This window comes from Haematobia irritans, chromosome 1, assembly GCF_050003625.1.
Source record: "Haematobia irritans isolate KBUSLIRL chromosome 1, ASM5000362v1, whole genome shotgun sequence".
Lineage (NCBI taxonomy): Eukaryota > Metazoa > Arthropoda > Insecta > Diptera > Muscidae > Haematobia > Haematobia irritans.
The window spans coordinates 92715602-92736847 of NC_134397.1; the positions used below are offsets into that span (position 1 = coordinate 92715602).

General features: G+C 33.6%; 1 protein-coding gene across 1 annotated transcript; it reads left to right on the forward strand.

The window, feature by feature from the left end:
• Positions 1-19557: 19557 nt before the first annotated feature.
• On the forward strand, positions 19558-20571 carry LOC142228263 (uncharacterized). Its single transcript, XM_075298649.1, has 3 exons — positions 19558-19893; positions 20148-20307; positions 20408-20571. The coding sequence occupies exons 1-3, from the start codon at positions 19681-19683 to the stop codon at positions 20569-20571; spliced, it is 537 nt and encodes a 178-aa protein (XP_075154764.1). The 5' UTR covers positions 19558-19680.
• Positions 20572-21246: the final 675 nt, after the last annotated feature.

Sequence of the window (21246 nt, forward strand, 5' to 3'; positions counted from 1 at the left end):
AAGCAAATTTCATCCGATCCGGCTGAAATTTGGTACATGGTGTTGGTATATGGTCTCTAACAACCATGCAAAAATTGGTTCCCATCGGTCTATAATTATATATAGCCCCCATATAAACCGATCCCCAGATTTGGCTTGCGGAGCCTCAAAGAGAAGAAAATTTTATCCGATCCGGCTGAAATTTGGTACATGATGTTGGTATATGGTCTCTAACAACCATGCAAAAATTGGTCCATATCGGTCCTTAATTATATATAGCCCCCATATAAACCGATCCCCAGATTTGGCTAGTGGAGCCTCTAAGAGAAGCATATTTCATCCGATCCGGCTGAAATTTGGTACATGATGTTGGTATATAGTCCCTAACAACCATGCAAAAATTGGTCCACATCGGTCTATAATTACATATAGCCCCCATATAAACCGATCTCCAGATTTGGCTTGCGAAACCTCAAAGAGAAGCAAATTGCATCCGATCAGGCTGAAATTTGGTACATGGTATTGGTATATGGTCTCTAACAACCGTGCAAAAATTGGTCCACATCGGTCCATAATTATATATAGCGCCCATATAAACCGATCCCTAGATTTGGGTTGCGGAGCCTCAAAAAGAAGCAAATTTTATCCGATCCGCCTGAAATTTGGTACATGATATTGGTCTCTAACAACCGTGCAAAAATTGGTCCACATCGGTTCATAATTATATATAGCCCCCATATAAACCGATCCCCAGATTTGGCTTGCGAAGTCTCCAAGAGAAGCAAATTTCATCCAATCCGGTTGTAATTTGGAACATGGTCCATATCGGTCCATAATTATATATAGCCCCCATATAAAACGTTCTCCAGATTTGACCTCCGGAGCCTCTTGGAGAAGCAAAATTCATCCGATCCGGTTCAAAGTAGGAACGTGGTGTTAGTATATGGTCGCTAACAACCATACCAAAATTGGTCCAATCACACAAAAATTGGTCCATATCGGTTCATAATCATGGTTGCCACTAGAGCCAAAAATAATCTACCAAAATGTTATTTCTATAGAAAATGTTGTCAAAATTTTATTTCTAGAGAAAATTTTGTTCAAATTTTATTCGGTTCATAATCATAGTTGCCACTCGAGCCAAAAATAATCGACCAAGATTTTATTTCTATAGAAAATTTTGTCAAAAGTTTATTTCTATAGAAAATTTTGTTAAAATTTTATTTCTGTAGAAATTTTTGTCAAAATTTTCTTTCGATAGAAAATTTTGTCAAAATTTGTATTTCTGTAGAAAATTTTGTGAAAATTTTTTTTCCATAGAAAATTTTTTAATATTTTCTTTCTGTAGAAAATTTTGTCAAAATTTTATGTCTACTTTGTCAAACTGAATTATATACGTATTGGATCGATCTTTTTTGATTTAATATATACCACGTATGGACATTCAATTTAGAAGATGGTGTTAGGAGGTTTTAAGATACCTTGCCATCGGCAAGCGTTACCGCAACTTAAGTAATTCGATTGTGGATGGCAGTGTTTAGAAGAAGTTTCTACGCAATCCATGATGGAGGGTACATAAGCTTCGGCCTGGCCGAACTTACGGCCGTATATACTTGTTTAAATGATAGAATTTGATACCATTACATGGTCGGGAAAATGTGCCTGCCCATTCAATTCTTTTACTTTTTTGCAAGGAAAAAAGTATTTTTATAGGTTACGTATAGACCATTATATGGCCATAAAAACGATGTACATTGTTTTCGTGACCATTTAATTTTTTAATTTTTTTGCAGCGAAAAGAGTTTTATAAAAACATTGAGCAGGTACACACGATTTTCATTTGGCGCGTCAGTCGTGTGTTGATTGTTTCGTGGAATGGACGGAGAATACGCAATTACTGTGTTCTGTGTTAATTTATTTATTCAGAAGTGGCACGTGGTTTTATGTGAACACAAAAAAGGAAAGTGTAATGGAAAAAATTTACCTGTTTTTTGTTCTGCATTTTGATATATGGTATAATTTATTTTTATTTGCAGTTACATGATGTCTGCGTTGGTACATTTGTTGGGCACGAGGTAAATAAGGAATGATTATTATACCCTCCACCATAGGATGGGGGTATATTAACTTTGTCATTCCGTTTGTAACACATCGAAATATTGCTCTAAGACCCCATAAAGTATATATATTCTGGGTCGTGGTGAAATTCTGAGTCGGTCTGAGCATGTCCGTCCGTCCGTCTGTTGAAATCACGCTAACTTCCGAACGAAACAAGCTATCGACTTGAAACTTGGCACAAGTAGTTGTTATTGATGTAGGTCGGATGGTATTGCAAATGGGCCATATCGGTCCACTTTTACGTATAGCCCCCATATAAACGGACCCCCAAATTTGGCTTGCGAGGCCTCTAAGAGAAGCAAATTTCATCCGATCCGGCTGAAATTTGGTACATGGTGTTAGTATATGGTCTCTAACAACCATGCAAAAATTGGTCCACATCGGTCCATAATTATATATAGCCCCCATATAAACCGATCCCCCGATTTGGCTTGCGAGGCCTCTAAGAGAAGCAAATTTCATCCGATCCGGCTGAAATTTGGTACATGGTGTTAGTATATGGTCTCTAACAACCATGCAAAAATTGGCCCACATCGGTCCATAATCATATATAGCCCCCATATAAACCGATCCCCCGATTTGGCTTGCGAGGCCTCTAAGAGAAGCAAATTTCATCCGATCCGGCTGAAATTTAGTACATGGTGTTAGTATATGGTCTCTAATAACCATGCAAAAATTGGTCCACATCAGTCCATAATTATATATAGCCCCCATATAAACCGATCCCCCGATTTGGCGTGCGAGGCCTCTAATAGAAGCAAATTTCATCCGATTCGGCTGAAATTTGGTACATGGTGGTAGTATATAGCCTCAAACTCCCATGCAAAAATTGGTCGAAATCGGTCCATAATTATATATAGCCCCCATATAAACCGATCCCCCGATTTGACCTCCGGAGCCCCTTGGAAGAGCAAAATTCATCCGATTCGGTTGAAATTTGGTACGTGATGTTAGTATATGGTATCCAACAACCATGCAGGAATTGGTTCATGTCAGTCCATAATTATATATAGCACCCATATAAACCGATCCCCAGATTTGACCTCCGGTGCCTTTTGGAGAAGCAAAATTCATCCGATCTGGTTGAAATTTTGTACGTGGTGGTAGTATATGATATTTAACAACCATGCCAAAAGTGGTCCATATCAGTCCACAATTATATATAGCCCCCATATAAACCGATCCCGAGATTTGGTTTTGGAGCCTCTTGGAGGAGCAAATTTCTTCCGAGTCAGTTGAAATTGTGCTAGTATATGGCCGTTAACAACCATGCCTAACTAGGTCCATATCGGTCTATAGTTATATATAGCCCTCAGATAAATCGATCCCCAATCACACAAAAATTGGTCCATATCAATAATTGTATATAGCCCCCATATAAGCGACCCCCATATTTCAATTCTGGCTCCCTACGTACTGTGCAAAAGTCCATATCGATTCGTAATTTTTTGTAGACTTACTTACATATATTTTTTTTGTCTAATGTATGGACTAACTCACAATTTAGAAAACGATTTAAGATACCACAACCCAAGTAATTCGATTGTGGATGACAGTCTTTCGTAGAAGTTTCTACGCAATCCATGGTGGAGGGTACATAAGATTCGGCCTGGCCGAACTTACGGCCGTTTATACTTGTTTATTGTTGAAATTTAACCAAAATAAGAGAGTGTCAAAACATGTGATGTTTGTTTGCATGACATTATAAATACAAATAAACAATGAATTAGTTTATAAATAAATAAAGTTAATTTTGTGTTTTCTTTTCTCAAGTGGCATCCTTTTTTCGACGACGAAAAAGTTTTTTTCATAAAGATCAAAACATTTTAGGTTGTGACCATGTTCTTTTAGCTGGAAGAAAACCATTTTTGATGAATACCATAACATTTTAGATCGTGACCATTGTCTTTTGATTCAAACAAAGTTATTTTTATCAATATAATAACATTTTAGATAAGGACAATTTTATTTTTCTTAGAACCATGTTCACTGAGCCAACATGGTTGCTGGTGAAAATGGTACATGGTCGCTGCAAAAATAGGTCCTATCATATTATTTTGCTCTTCGAATATGATTGTGACAATCATGTTTCTTCTCTGCGTGATATTCATTTTGCGCGTCAGTCGAGTGTTGGTTGTTGCTTAGAATGGACGTAAAATACGGAATTACTGTATTTTGTGTTAATTATTAAAAGGATTGCTCGTGGTTTTATGTGAACATAAAATAAGGGAAGTATAATTGAAAAATGTGTTTGTTGTTTTGCTCTACATTTTTTCATTTATTTTTATTTGCAGTTAGGTTTGGTTAGATTAGGTTAGGTTAGGTGGCATCCCGATATTTCAGGCTCACTTAGACTATTCAGTCCATTGTGATACCACAGTGGTGAACTGCTCTCTTATCACCGACTGCTGCCCAATTCCATGTTTTAGCTCAATGACAAGGGACTTCTTTTTTATAGACGAATCCGAACGGAGTTCCACATTGCAGTGAAACCAATTAGAGAAGCTTTGAAACACTCAGAAATGTCACCAGCATTACTGGGAAGGGATAATACACCGCTGAAAAACATTTTGGGGTTCGACCGAAGCAGGAATCGAACCCACGACCATTTGTAGGCAAGGCGGGTATGCTAACCATTGCTCCACGGTGGCTTGTAGTTACATGATGACGGCACGGCGTAAATATGGAAAGATTACTTATTGTTGAATTTAAACCAAAATAAAGAGTATAAAAATAGCTGATGATTGCTTGCACGACATTATAAATACAACTAAACAAGGAATTAGTTAAAATATAAATTACTTTTTATACCCACCACCATAGGGGGGTATATTAACTTTGTCATTCCGTTTGTAACACATCGAAATATTGCTCTAAGACCCCATAAAGTATATATATCCTGGTTCGTGGTGAAATTCTGAGTCGATCTGAGCATGTCCGTCCGTCCGTCCGTCTGTTGAAATCACGCTAACTTCCGAACGAAACAAGCTATCGACTTGAAACTTGGCACAAGTAGTTGTTATTGATGTAGGTCGGATGGTATTGCAAATGGGCCATATCGGTCCACATTTTCGTATAGCCCCCATATAAACGGACCCCAAAATTTGGCTTGCGAGGCCTCTAAGAGAAGCAAATTTCATCCGATCCGGCTGAAATTTGGTACATGGTGTTAGTATATGGTCCCTAACAACCATGCAAAAATTGGGCCACATCGGTCCATAATTATATATAGCCCCCATATAAACCGATCCCCCGATTTGGCTTGCGAGGCCCCTAAGAGAAGCAAATTTCATCCGATCCGGCTGAAATTTGGTACATAGTGTTAGTATATGGTCTCTAACAACCATGCAAAAATTGGTCCACATCGGTCCATAATTATATATAGCCCCCATATAAACCGATCCCCCGATTTGGCTTGCGAGGCCCCTAAGAGAAGCAAATTTCATCCGATCCGGCTGAAATTTGGTACTTGGTGTCAGTATATGGTCTCTAACAACCATGCAAAAATTGGTCCACATCGGTCCATAATTATATATAGCCCCCATATAAACCGATCCCCCGATTTGGCTTGCGAGGCCTCTAAGAGAAGCAAATTTCATCCGATCCGGCTGAAATTTGGTACATGGTGTTAGTATATGGTCTCGAACAACCATGCAAAAATTGGTCCACATCGGTCCATAATTATATATAGCCCCCATATAAACCGATCCCCCGATTTGGCTTGCGAGGCCTCTAAGAGAAGCAAATTTCATCCGATATGGCTGAAATTTGGTACGTGATGTTAGTATATGGTCTCTAACAACCATGCAAAAATTGGTCCACATCGGCTCATAATTATATATAGCCCCCATATAAACCGATCACCAGATTTGACCTCCGGAACCTCTTGGAAGACCAAAATTCATCTGATTCAGTTGAAATTTGGTACGTGGTGTTAATATATGGCCTCAAACTCCCATGCAAAAATTGGTCGATATCAGTCCATAATTATATATAGGCCCCATATAAACCGATCCCCAGATTTGACCTCCAGAGCCCCTTGGAAGAGCAAAATACTTCCCATTCGGTTGAAATTTGGTACGTGATGTTAGTATGTGGTATCCAACAACCATGCAGGAATAAGAAGTTTTAAGATACCACAACCCAAGTAATTCGATTGTGGATGACAGTCTTTCGTAGAAGTTTCTACGCAATCCATGGTGGTGGGTACATAAGATTCGGCCTGGCCGAACTTGCGGCCGTATATACTTGTTTATTTTCATTTCTCAAGTGGCGTCCTTTTTCGGTGACGAAAAGAATTTTTTTCATAAATGTGGTAACATTTTACATTGTGACCAGTAGAGGTGTGCGCGTGAGTGAAATTTCATTCCAACTGACGCACATTCACGAAGTAAAATGATTGTTCACGCACGATATGTTTGGTAGCACGTTCACGAAATGTAAATCGGTACTCACGCACGAACTACTTTCGAAGACTCACGCTCACGCACGATTCACGACAATTAACGTAACTCACGATAAATTCACGAGATTCACGACAAATTCAAGAGACTCACGGCATTTTCCAACCGGGAAAGAGGAAAGGTAATAAAGTGAATAAATAGGAGATAGTTCCATAGCTAAATATAATTCAGTTATCGTATCAGAAAGAATTAAATCTTGATTTTTTTCCTGAGCGTGATTTTGCAGAAATTTTATTCACGCACAAAGGAAATTTTACAAAAATTCTACAAAATACGATGGAAATTTCCTTAAAAAATTTCTTAACTGGTAGTTAAAAATTCGTTTGTTATGATATAAAACTACTTGTGAAATGTAAAGTACTTTCTAAATAATAAGTGCAATTTACTATAAAATTTTTTTGTATGACAAAATATTTTTTTTACGGAAAATGAACTTGAAAGTGGAATTTCTTACTTACAATTCCTATAGTTAATAATTGATGGTAGAAAATTACCGAATGAAATATTTTTAGTTCATATGTAATTAAATTTATAGACATTTTCGTCAAAAATGGTAGATAACATTTCATAAAGTTTTTGCAAATTTTAAGTTAAACGTTTCATCGTTCATAAACTGGTGTGCCTTTACGAATATTATTCTTAGAGTAAATTGTCAGCAGCTGCGATGAACTAATGCATAGTACAGAGATCTTTATCGGCATAGTGGAATGTGATTAATGTAAAGATGATGTTACTTGAGATTTTTCAGTGAGAGTAATGCATTAATGAGAAATGGTAGCGAGGGCTGGGTATGTTGTGTACAAATGATCGTGGGGTTGTTTTTATTTTTGTTCATTTAGTGGTTTGTGTGTGTGTTTGTTATTGCGGATGGTTTATTTGGCGTGATGAGGTATTGTTTTCAATAAAGGCACATGTGTTTTTGTGTTGTAGGAATGTTTTGGCCAAAAACAATGGAAAAGGAAGATTGGAAAATGGGCGACGTCATACCAAAAGTTGCATTTACGGTGTTCGATACATACACGTTCGTTCATTTTTAATTTGCAAATTTTTTGTTAAAAACTCACAAATGATGTTAAATTTTGTGTAAATAATAATGATAAACTTTTGACCGATTGTTCTACGTCATTCCCTGATATAAATTTCTTTTTATTCTTAGTTTAATTTGTGGAACAAAAAATCATAAACGACACGTTTGCATCGAACGCCGTCAATGGTTTGATACCCTCTGCTGCCATTTTCCCATCTTCATCTTCCATTGTTTTTGGTTTTGGCTTTGCTTGGTTTTGTTTGGCATGCTTCAGTTGAATAGTTCAAAGACAATAAACTCTAGGAAGATAGGAAATTAGCTACTGAGGAGATCAAACCATTTACCGTGTTAGTTTCATACTCGAACCAAACGAGTATACGACAAGTATTGACAAAGCATTAAAATGCAAATAAAAAGAAATTACGTGCACGAAATAAATTTACTTAAAAGGGAAAATGTAATTTTTTTGTTGTTGCCTAAAATTTAACATTGTCTCATTAAGAAAATTAAGATTTTCATTTAAAAACTAAAAACGAAAAACAAATAAAAAAATTACAAACATGTATGGAACTAACATGGTAAATGCAACATTTGGTATGACGCAAGCCAATTTCCTATCTTCGTCAAGTTTATTGCCTTTGGTATAGTTGGCGTTGGAGTGGGCAGTTGCATCTTTTAAGCAGGTATGCAACAAGGCAATATATAAAGGCATGGAATATTTTGGAGTTTTGAGACATAAAGGGTGATTCTTTTGAGGTTAGGATTTTCATGCATTAGTATTTGACAGATCACGTGGGATTTCAGACATGGTGTCAAAGAGAAAGATGCTCAGTATGCTTTGACATTTCATCATGAATAGCCGAACGATCTGCCACAACGTCGAATTTTCAGTGAATGGGCCCTAGAAAAGTTGGCAGAAAATCCGCTTTTTTATCGACAAATTTTGTTCAGCGATGAGGCTCATTTCTGGTTGAATGGCTACGTAAATAAGCAAAATTGCCGCATTTGGAGTGAAGAGCAACCAGAAGCCGTTCAAGAACTGCCCATGCATCCCGAAAAATGCACTGTTTGGTGTGGTTTGTACGCTGGTGGAATCATTGGACCGTATTTTTTCAAAGATGCTGTTGGACGCAACGTTACGGTGAATGGCGATCGCTATCGTTCGATGCTAACAAACTTTTTGTTGCCAAAAATGGAAGAACTGAACTTGGTTGACATGTGGTTTCAACAAGATGGCGCTACATGCCACACAGCTCGCGATTCTATGGCCATTTTGAGGGAAAACTTCGGAGAACAATTCATCTCAAGAAATGGACCGGTAAGTTGGCCACCAAGATCATGCGATTTGACGCCTTTAGACTATTTTTTGTGGGGCTACGTCAAGTCTAAAGTCTACAGAAATAAGCCAGCAACTATTCCAGCTTTGGAAGACAACATTTCCGAAGAAATTCGGGCTATTCCGGCCGAAATGCTCGAAAAAGTTGCCCAAAATTGGACTTTCCGAATGGACCACCTAAGACGCAGCCGCGGTCAACATTTAAATGAAATTATCTTCAAAAAGTAAATGTCATGGACCAATCTAACGTTTCAAATAAAGAACCGATGAGATTTTGCAAATTTTATGCGTTTTTTTTTTAAAAAAAGTTATCAAGCTCTTAACAAATCACCCTTTATATTAGTGTTTGTTTATTAAACCTTTTAAATGAAAGTTATTAATATTTTATCGGTAGTTTAGAAAAAAGTTATTAAGAATATTTAGGAAAATATGTTGAAATTGAAAGTGTATTGAAATTGTTATTATTCAATGTAAAAAATTAATATTCAATTCCAGATGAATTTGGAAAATTTTTGTTATATCTCATCGTATAGTTTAGTCATAAATTGGTAAGTATTTTTTTAATATGGAAAGAATATTTTTATATATATTATTATTTGTTAATTTTTTTTTTTTTTTTGTGGAAAACAGTTTAATTTTTTCTTTGTTGTAAAAGCAATATTTAACTTCAGAGCAACTCCAGATGGATTCGAACAAATTTAAAAAATAGAGAGTTGGTAAGTTTTCTTTTAAAAATAGACTTTCTTTCACTAGAATATTTACGTTTTTATTACCTTTTAATCATCAAAATTACAGTTTGGTTAAAAATAAGGTATTAATTTTTAACCAAATTTTTTGAAAACCAATGTAATATTTTTAATGTAAAAAACAAATATTTACACACAAAAAAATAATACTAAACTAAATTGAGTTTTAAATTCTTGATTTTAGCCCAGATTTGTACTTAAAATTTTAAGTACGTCTGTACTATTTTGTACTTTAATCAAGTTGAGAAGAGATCATCTAACGAAATCAAGCTCAGGGAAGCTAAAAATGAGAAATTAGTGCTCACTGAAGTGCAAACACTCTTGTTTTTAGTTCGGAAAAAATAGAGAAAATAGAGGGAGAAAAAATATAAAGTTTACTCTCATTTGTACGCTCACAGAATACAAAGTCAGTGTTGCCGCTTGTTGAAATTTTGTAAAACTAAAAAACTTCCACAAGTCAATTAACTATCCGTAAATTTCAAATGTTTATTTTCATATCAAACATAAGTTATACCTTATACACATTAGGCTTGAAATCTATAAAAAGTGAATTTTAAATCCCTTATTTATAAGGCAAATGACAGTTGAAATCTATTTAAAGTGGATTTTGGAAGTGTAATGTGAATGAGGTTTTAAATAATTGTTTATATATTCTATAAACACTATTTGGATGAAAAAATACAATATTCCCAATTAATTACCGTTTTCAGACATATTGAAAGAATCTATGTAAACGATGATGCATTATGTTCCTATAAAAATTTTCATAAAAAAGAGCTTGGTGACAGAGTTAATAAGAAATGAATTTATATTACAAAATGATGCTACCATAAAGGACGCATAAAATACATTTAGTAATAAACTACCGATTATCAAAAAATGCCATGCGAGCTTTCGAAGTGAAAGTGAGAAACAAAAGCAAACATTTTATATTGAAGAATCAATTAATACGAACAATCTCATAATTTTATTTATTTATTAAAATCTTTCTCATAATTTAATCTATATCCATCATTCAAGAAGAAAATTGTCAAACGGCAACACTGCTTTCATCCCCTAAAACTAATATGATAATACTGCTGTACTCAAGTAAAGCTTATGTTTGTAAGAATATACCTCCTCTCTCTGCCTCTTTACTCTCTTCATAAGCGCATCATACTCGATATATGCGCCAGGGATGGAAAACATTGTATCCAAGAACTTTTCTGGACATGAATGGAACTAATTAACTTCATTACAAATGGTAAGAAATTTTATTTGGGGTTTGCTAAGAATTGGATCATTTCGAGTTATCGAACTCAGAAAAACATAAAAATTTAAATTTTTATATATATTTTTGTGGACAAAATTTTAGTAACAAACTTTTGTTTCTGTGTTTAGCAAACTATTTAATATTAAGATATTCAACAGGTAGTAAATTGCGAATATCTTCTCTCCGGTTTATGCAAATTTTTTAACAGTTAAGTTCCAAACTGACATATAAGTATATAGGCGGGATGACTGATATATCCGTTGATTCGATTAAATGTTAGCTAACCGTGCCCTAACGGATCTTGATATAAACAAATAAACATTTTTATATTAATCGTAAGGATTTATATCTAGAAAAATTTACTTACAATTTTCTCTTTCAAATACCCTATCCTACCTCAAAAACAAGTATTTGGACAAAAGTGAGTTTGTCTGCTTTAAGGTACGATCTAATTAGCAAAAGTACGTTTTTAGTGCTACGGTGTATATTTTCCATCCCTGTTCTACTTAGCTCAGGCATTTAGACTTTTGCTTTTAGTTTCAGTTTTGGAGTCATAGTGAAAAGATGAGTGCGGTTGAAGTAAATACGGACGAAGCCCAACAGGAAGATGGAGACAAAGAATTAAAACAAATTTTAACAAGTATATACGGCCGTAAGTTCGGCCAGGCCGAAGCTTATGTACCCTCCATCATGGATTGCGTAGAAACTTCTTCTAAACACTGCCATCCACAATCGAATTACTTAAGTTGCGGTAACGCTTGCCGATGGCAAGGTATCTTAAAACCTCCTAACACCATCTTCTAAATTGTATGTCCATACGTGGTATATATTAAATCAAAAAAGATCGATCCAATACGTATATAATTCAGTTTGACAAAGTAGACATAAAATTTTGACAAAATTTTCTACAGAAAGAAAATATTAAAAAATTTTCTATGGAAAAAAAATTTCACAAAATTTTCTACAGAAATACAAATTTTGACAAAATTTTCTATCGAAAGAAAATTTTGACAAAAATTTCTACAGAAATAAAATTTTAACAAAATTTTCTATAGAAATAAACTTTTGACAAAATTTTCTATAGAAATAAAATCTTGGTCGATTATTTTTGGCTCGAGTGGCAACTATGATTATGAACCGAATAAAATTTGAACAAAATTTTCTATAGAAATAAAATTTTGACAAAATTTTTTATAGAAATAAAATTTTGACAATGATGAAAATTTTATTATGAACCGAATAAAATATTAACAAAATTTTCTCTAGAAATAAAATTTTGACAACATTTTCTATAGAAATAACATTTTGGTAGATTATTTTTGGCTCTAGTGGCAACCATGATTATGAACCGATATGGACCAATTTTTGTGTGATTGGACCAATTTTGGTATGGTTGTTAGCGACCATATACTAATACCACGTTCCTACTTTGAACCGGATCGGATGAATTTTGCTTCTCCAAGAGGCTCCGGAGGTCAAATCTGGAGAACGTTTTATATGGGGGCTATATATAATTATGGACCGATATGGACCATGTTCCAAATTACAACCGGATTGGATGAAATTTGCTTCTCTTGGAGACTTCGCAAGCCAAATCTGGGGATCGGTTTATATGGGGGCTATATATAATTATGAACCGATGTGGACCAATTTTTGCACGGTTGTTAGAGACCAATATCATGTACCAAATTTCAGGCGGATCGGATAAAATTTGCTTCTTTTTGAGGCTCCGCAACCCAAATCTAGGGATCGGTTTATATGGGCGCTATATATAATTATGGACCGATGTGGACCAATTTTTGCACGGTTGTTAGAGACCATATACCAATACCATGTACCAAATTTCAGCCTGATCGGATGCAATTTGCTTCTCTTTGAGGTTTCGCAAGCCAAATATGGAGATCGGTTTATATGGGGGCTATATATAATTATGGACCGATGTGAACCAATTTTTGCATGGTTGTTAGAGACCATATACCAACACCATATACCAAATTTCAGCCAGATCGGATGAAATATGCTTCTATTAGAGGCTTCACAAGCCAAATCTGGGGATCGGTTTATATGGGGGCTATATATAATTATGGACCGATGTGGACCAATTTTTGCATGGTTGTTAGAGACCATATACCAACACCATATACCAAATTTCAGCCAGATCGGATGAAATATGCTTCTATTAGAGGCTTCACAAGCCAAATCTGGGGATCGGTTTATATGGGGGCTATATATAATTATGGACCGATGTGGACCAATTTTTGCATGGTTGTTAGAGACCATATACCAACACCATATACCAAATTTCAGCCAGATCGGATGAAATATGCTTCTATTAGAGGCTTCACAAGCCAAATCTGGGGATCGGTTTATATGGGGGCTATATATAATTATGGACCGATGTGGACCAATTTTTGCATGGTTGTTAGAGACCATATTCCAACACCATATACCAAATTTCAGCCGGATCGGATGAAATTTGCTTCTCTTTTAGGCTCCGCAAGCCAAATCTGGGGATCGGTTTATATGGGGGCTATATATAATTATGGACCGATGTGAACCAATTTTTGCATGGTTGTTAGAGACCATATACCAACACCATATACCAAATTTCAGCCAGATCGGATGAAATATGCTTCTATTAGAGGCTTCACAAGCCAAATCTGGGGATCGGTTTATATGGGGGCTATATATAATTATGGACCGATGTGGACCAATTTTTGCATGGTTGTTAGAGACCATATACCAACACCATATACCAAATTTCAGCCAGATCGGATGAAATATGCTTCTATTAGAGGCTTCACAAGCCAAATCTGGGGATCGGTTTATATGGGGGCTATATATAATTATGGACCGATGTGGACCAATTTTTGCATGGTTGTTAGAGACCATATACCAACACCATATACCAAATTTCAGCCGGATCGGATGAAATGTGCTTCTTTTAGAGGCTCCACAAGCCAAATCTGAGGGTCCCTTTATATGGGGGCTATACGTAAAAGTGGACCGATATAGCCCATTTTCAATACCATCCGACCTACATCGATAACAACTGCTTGTGCCAAGTTTCAAGTCGATAGCTTGTTTCGTTCGGAAGTTAGCGTGATTTCAACAGACGGACGGACGGACGGACGGACGGACGGACGGACGGACGGACGGACGGACATGCTTAGATCGACTCAGAATTTCACCACGACCCAGAATATATATACTTTATGGGGTCTTAGAGCAATATTTCGATGTGTTACAAACGGAATGACAAAGTTAATATACCCCCATCCTATGATGGAGGGTATAAAAACAATAAACTGTTGTGCTGCTTTCCCATACCTAAAAGGTAAGTATAAATTTAAGTGAAAGTGAGTGAAAAAATAATATAAATGTGTAATGGTACAAGTATATATGTATGTGCAAATGCATATTTTAAATTGGTATGTATGGCATGTACGTGAAATAAAGGGTGATTTGTTAAGAGCTTGATAACTTTTTTTTTTTAAAAAAACGCATAAAATTTGCAAAATCTCATCGGTTCTTTATTTGAAACGTTAGATTGGTCCATGACATTTACTTTTTGAAGATAATTTCATTTAAATGTTGACCGCGGCTGCGCCTTAGGTGGTCCATTCGGAAAGTCCAATTTTGGGCAACTTTTTCGAGCATTTCGGCCGGAATAGCCCGAATTTCTTCGGAAATGTTGTCTTCCAAAGCTGGAATAGTTGCTGGCTTATTTCTGTAGACTTTAGACTTGACGTAGCCCCACAAAAAATAGTCTAAAGGCGTCAAATCGCATGATCTTGGTGACCAACTTACCGGTCCATTTCTTGAGATGAATTGTTCTCCGAAGTTTTCCCTCAAAATGGCCATAGAATCGCGAGCTGTGTGGCATGTAGCGCCATCTTGTTGAAACCACATGTCAACCAAGTTCAGTTCTTCCATTTTTGGCAACAAAAAGTTTGTTAGCATCGAACGATAGCGATCGCCATTCACCGTAACGTTGCGTCCAACAGCATCTTTGAAAAAATACGGTCCAATGATTCCACCAGCGTACAAACCACACCAAACAGTGCATTTTTCGGGATGCATGGGCAGTTCTTGAACGGCTTCTGGTTGCTCTTCACTCCAAATGCGGCAATTTTTCTTATTTACGTAGCTATTCAACCAGAAATGAGCCTCATCGCTGAACAAAATTTGTCGATAAAAAAGCGGATTTTCTGCCACTGATTTTGGTAATAAAATTCAATGATTTGCAAGCGTTGCTCGTTAGTAAGTCTATTCATGATGAAATGTCAAAGCATACTGAGCATCTTTCTCTTTGACACCATGTCTGAAATCCCACGTGATCTGTCAAATACTAATGCATGAAAATCCTAACCTCAAAAGAATCACCCTTTATGTGTTGGTAGAAATGTTTTTAGGAGATATGTTTTCTTATTTGTGTAATTGTGTACACAATAATTTACTTATTAGGAAAGATCGCTTTTTTGTTTCTAAACTTTTTTTTTACCAACACATATTTCACGTACATGCCATACATACCAATTTAAAATATGTGAATAAACACAAACTCTGGTTGGCACCCACCCATGCATGCCTAAGCTTACAAAAATAAGTATGTATACACATTTTCTCAAACACAAGCCTTTTTTCGTTTTATGTTTGGTAGTATGTGCATATACATATTTTAAGTTGGTATGTATGTACGTAAAATGTGTTCGGGTTTTTTTAGCTAAGAAAAAATTGTGCGAAAACGTTTGGTACACTATTTAGAAAATGTAATATTTGTCGTATGCAGAGCAATATTTGTGTGCGCTTGTACCAATGTATATAGTGCCTTTATTTGATTCTCTCAAAGAGTTTACTAGAATTGGTCGATTTATTATTTGAAATAAGAAAGTATGAAATTAAATAGGAAATTGAAAAAATGTGAGTAATATTGAATGTGATGTTTTCAAACAATTTTTTTCATACATACGTACACCCTCAAAAAAAATCGCTTCTTTAACATATGTTCCAAACATATTTTGCAGGAAGCACATATATTATTGGATACTGCCGAAACATTAATATGTTTGTTTTATGTGAACATATTATATGTTTGGAAGCATTTTGAGCCCAAAAATATTATATGCTTGGAAGAATTTTTCCCAAAGACGATTGTGCTCATTCCCTAACATACTCGTTATTTTCACTTCCCCGAAATATTTTTGTTCTTGGCACCTTTTTCTGTAATACAAATAATGTTGAAGAAATTATTCACTTTTATAAATTTTTTAAATTTTACCTTTCGCCTGCACGGAGAATCGAACCGAGGACCATACAGTTTGTAAGCCAACACACTATCCACTGGGCTACGTAGCTGTTATGGTCACCAGCAGATAATTATCGTTATAAGGTACATATATATATAGCATAATTTGCAGCGCCCACTAACCCATGCAAACATAACATTATTTAACAGAAACATACATTTGTTTGCCACGTGGAGCAGTGGTTAGCATGTCTGCCTTGCATGCAAAGGGTCGTGGGTTCAATCCCTGCTCCGACCGAACACTTTTTTTTTTGTTTTAATTTACACATTTATATTTATACTATATTAAATTTTTATAATGAAACTTCGAAATGTGGGTTATTAAAGATTTATAGTCAGTAGCAGTGCTTGATATAAACGAAATTGACTGATTTTTGGATAAAATATTATTTTTTTATTGCAAAAATAACAATTTTGTAACAAAAAACTGTTTTTGGTGCAAAACTTTAAAATTTGGAAGGAATTCAAAAACTCTAACAAAAGAAGAACGTGGAGTCGAGTATAAACATACATAAATAATTTTATAATATAAACATACATTTATTTAGGCGTGAACAGTTTTTTACTGGCATTTAACACCATCGCTCTAAAATGCCTTTTATTTTTCTTTAATAATTCATTTTAAAGAAAGTAAACTTTTTAAATTGTTTTAGCTGCAAAACTCGAATTTAATGCCCGCTTTTATATTTGAAGGTGTCCGTCAACTCCTCGTGGACTACTTATTAATAAAGAGGGACTAAACTTTGTTTTTATACATTTTACTGTGTAATGTTTCACTATTTCCTCCTTATTTCATTTTACTGTCCCAACTCTAAAAAGAGTATAGTGCCCTTTCGTTATTTTTATGAAGACCCCTGATTTCTTGTAACGAACCAAGAAAAAATTGTGCCCATAATGCCAAAATGATAAACAAAACACATGTCCACACATACATAAAATGCTGTTCTCAAGACGAAAACATATGCTGTTTGTTTTTCAAATGTCTATTCTCTTGGACTTAAGCATATCAAATTTTTGGCCTTATCATAAACAGTTTTCCGAAACATCATACAAACGGTTTCTCCAGAAATTGTTCTCTTTTGATTCTTTCGCTGTGTTATGTTGATATCTTTTGTCAACTCTCGGTTTCCATCTCTATTTCTTTCTCTATACTCTCTCTGTCGCTTTGAATAAAATATCACACCATATGTATGTTTAGTAGAACTTTGTAAATTTATATATGTTTGCATTCGCACATATGATTTTTATGAAACATTCATGCCCCAAACATAATATATTCTAACATATTAACATAGATGTCCCAAACATTTAGTGTTAGTTTAGGAACATTACATGTTTGCACTTAAATATATTGTGTTTTAAAATTGTGCCCGAAACACATTTTGTTTATATCGGAACATATGAAAAACATATTTTTCTAAGAGTGTACATACTACCAAACTGAAATATGCATGTGCACATACATCCAAACTTAAAACGAAAAGAGACTTGTGTTTGAGAAAATGTGTATACTTATTTTTGTAAGCTTCTTCATTATAGTGTATTAATGAGGCATGTGTGGATGTTTGTGTTTATTCACCCCCAAAAAGTGAACTCAACATGGAAGAAAATGTAGATTTATTTTGACAAGTTTAACAAAAATATTTACTAATAACAGCATGATATAAATAAGTTAATAGATTTGTCTAATTAAAAATAAATATTAAACATTTTAAATTTTTCCTGTAGTTTAAAAATCATATTTTGAAGGAAAAAATTGGAGTTTAAAATTGTTCAAAAGTAAAACTATTTAAATTGAGCCTGTTTTGAACTTTCGATAGCGTTAAAGACATTCAAAAAATTTTTAATTCCTATATTTTTGTATTTATATTCTTTATTATATCATATAATAATTATATCATGCTACTATAAGTGAAATAGTTTTGTTAAAATTTTAGAAATAAATCTACATTTTCGTTAATGTTCACTTTTCACTACCTAATAACAAACAATTTTTAAATAGAATATTATTTATAATTTTTATCTATGTGTTGTGTAGACGCAAAAATAAACAGCTCAAATTTAATTTATTTGCAAAACGAAGACATAAAGGAAGCCATTCCAGTTCTCGGACTTCGAATTGAATTTCGAGAAAAACTTTACAAATGGAGAAATGAACAGGTAACACTGGACCATTAAAAATAGCTTTATTTAAATTTGAAAATATTTCTTTTCATTTAGGTACACCACGATGAGGTACCAATGCCAATCGCGGGTCCTCAAGCGAATGATGTCCACAAGAAGAATTGTGATTTTCGTGGGAAAAAAATTTAAATAGGGTAAAATTAAACTATTATTTCTTACACAGAAAAAAGTAAACTGTTATATAGGAAGAATGAACAACCTGGTGGCAAAATTGCACTAAAATGTGCACCCTATTTTGAGATTTAAACAAAGCGTTTTTAAAACAAGAAAATTTAATAATTTTTTGATTTAATTTTAATTTTTTACTGTAATTTACGAAATAGAGAAGAAATAAACTAAAAGTAAAGAAAAAATCATTGGCGCAAATCATGACCATTTTAACCATAAAGTAGTGCATTCTTACTATTTTTGGAAACCGTATGAAACTTTATTGAGCCGTGCAAAATTTCGAAAAAAAATTTAAATTTAACTAAAAACATATCATTTAACTAAAAACATGTATGTTAAATTTAGCGTTAGTTGAACTACGGACTTTTTTTCTTTAGAGCTTGGCGGACATATTATGCGAAAATGCTATTGGAAGGGCAATTATTCAATATGAACGCAAGTATCAAAGTCTGACGAAAGACTATCGAGATGAACTTATAAATATAATTGCAAACGAGGCTGTATCTAATGATATAAAAATTAGGATTAATGAATTCACTTTGCTCCTTGATGAAATTGTATGGGTTTTGCCGTCTGAGGAATCTCTGAAGGTATATATTTTATTCTAAAATAAAATATTTTTTATCGCCTTATTTTTTAATTTATTTTCGGCAACTAAAATAAAGTAGAATAAAATAAATAAAACTAGTAAATAAATTGATAAAATAATAAAGCAAAAAATACGTAATAAATAAAATATTAAAAAATTAAATAATTAAAATAAAATATTAAAAAAATAAAAAATATTAAATTATTTATTAAAATATATTAAAATAAATAAATAAAAAAATATTAAATTATTATTAAATTATTTATTTTTTCTGTTTCATTTTATTGTCTCTTATTTTATTTTATTTACTATTTATTTCATTCTTAATATATTGTGTTTGTTATATTTTTATTTCAATTATTTTAATTTTATTTTCATATTAAGGATTATTATTTTATTCCCCGTGATGGGAAAGAGAACCCAAGTGGAAAATTATATTCAAAATATAAAAACCGCCGGGCAAAACGACTTAAGTGCGATAAAAGCGCCGCAAAATTTGAGGAAGCTGAAATGGATATGGATATACGCGAGATTCCAGAAGTGGATGAGAATGTAGCGACGTCCATTAAAACCAGTCTAAATCGGGGATCATTAGACTGGGAGGAAGTAACTGAACAGTGGAAGAAAACTTTTCTTCTTAGACGAAGCGAACTGCTAAAATTATCGCATACAGAATTTTTATCTTCGTGGACTAAATTTGCTCATGCCAAAGCGGCAGACTTGGTAAGAATATATATATATAAAAATATAAAATGTATAGTAAATTAGGACTAAATTAAAGCTAAAACTAAAATAAATATAAATTAAATTAAAAGTTTTAATTATATTTTAATTTAATATTAACTTAATTTTAATTTGATATTTATATGAATTCATTTTCAATTTTGAAACTAAATCTAATTTAATTTAATTTCAAATAAAATTAAATACATTTTTATCACATTTCATTTCATTCATTCTTCATTTACTCTCAATAGATTGAAATCGACTTTGAATTTTTGTACCCAGGGAAAGCCCATATGTTGTTTTCAAAGTGGGAAACTTTTAAATCCAAAATTATCACTTACTATCAATTAAATCTAAATAATGACTTCTGCAAGCAACAATTGTCGAAAGCAAAGAGGACCAGCAATATAGGTATTAATTCTAAATTATATATCTAAATATCTTAATTATGTTTATATTAATTATCACAAGAATGTTAATGACATTGAAAATGTTTTTATTTTATGTAAAGAAATTTCAATTAAAAGTTTCGATAAACACTTCAGAGCCTATGAAGTTGGTTCAGTTAAAGAACAAATTCAAATGAAAAATATCAATGAATTCAATACATTTCCAATGCATTTGTATCCTATCAATAATGGGAAAGTATATGCCAGACCCAAACATGTATACTAGCCTTTTTTATTTCATTGACTACTTATTGTATGTATATAATTTAGCCATAAAACTTTTGTTGTAAATAAAAATGTGATCTAAATTAAACGCGTTTTATTTATGGGGTTTGGATACGGGATTAAATTATACTTAAATTATGATTGTTTCCGACTTATATCGAATATATACAAAACTTAAATTAAATATTATTCTCTCTTAATTTAAGTAATTTCTCGGATTGAATTGCGCTTATAAAAACTTCAAATATAATTTTTTCTAGCTTGAATTAAGTGCAGAGTTTTCCTAAATAAAGTACGATGAATGATTGAATTAAGAAAAGGTCGCTCTTAAAATAAGCAATGTGTGTACATAACTTAAGTACCTTTCATACTTAAATTAAGAACTGATCATGACAAATTTGAGACATTTTCAGGATTGAATCCAGTACTAAATAGATTGAATTGATAACTGGTTAACGTAAATCAAGAACTGAGCCGGCATAAAATAAGAATTAAGAAAGCTTAAAGGAAGCATTTTCGGGATTATAATGAAAAGAGCTTCGGGATTAATACAAGCATTATATGTCTTAATTCAAGATAGCTCAAAGATTGAATTAAGTGTGGTTCGTAGCTTGAAATCAGTATTCCGTTTCTTAAAAAATACTAAATTTAAGCCACATGTACTTAAAAATTCTAT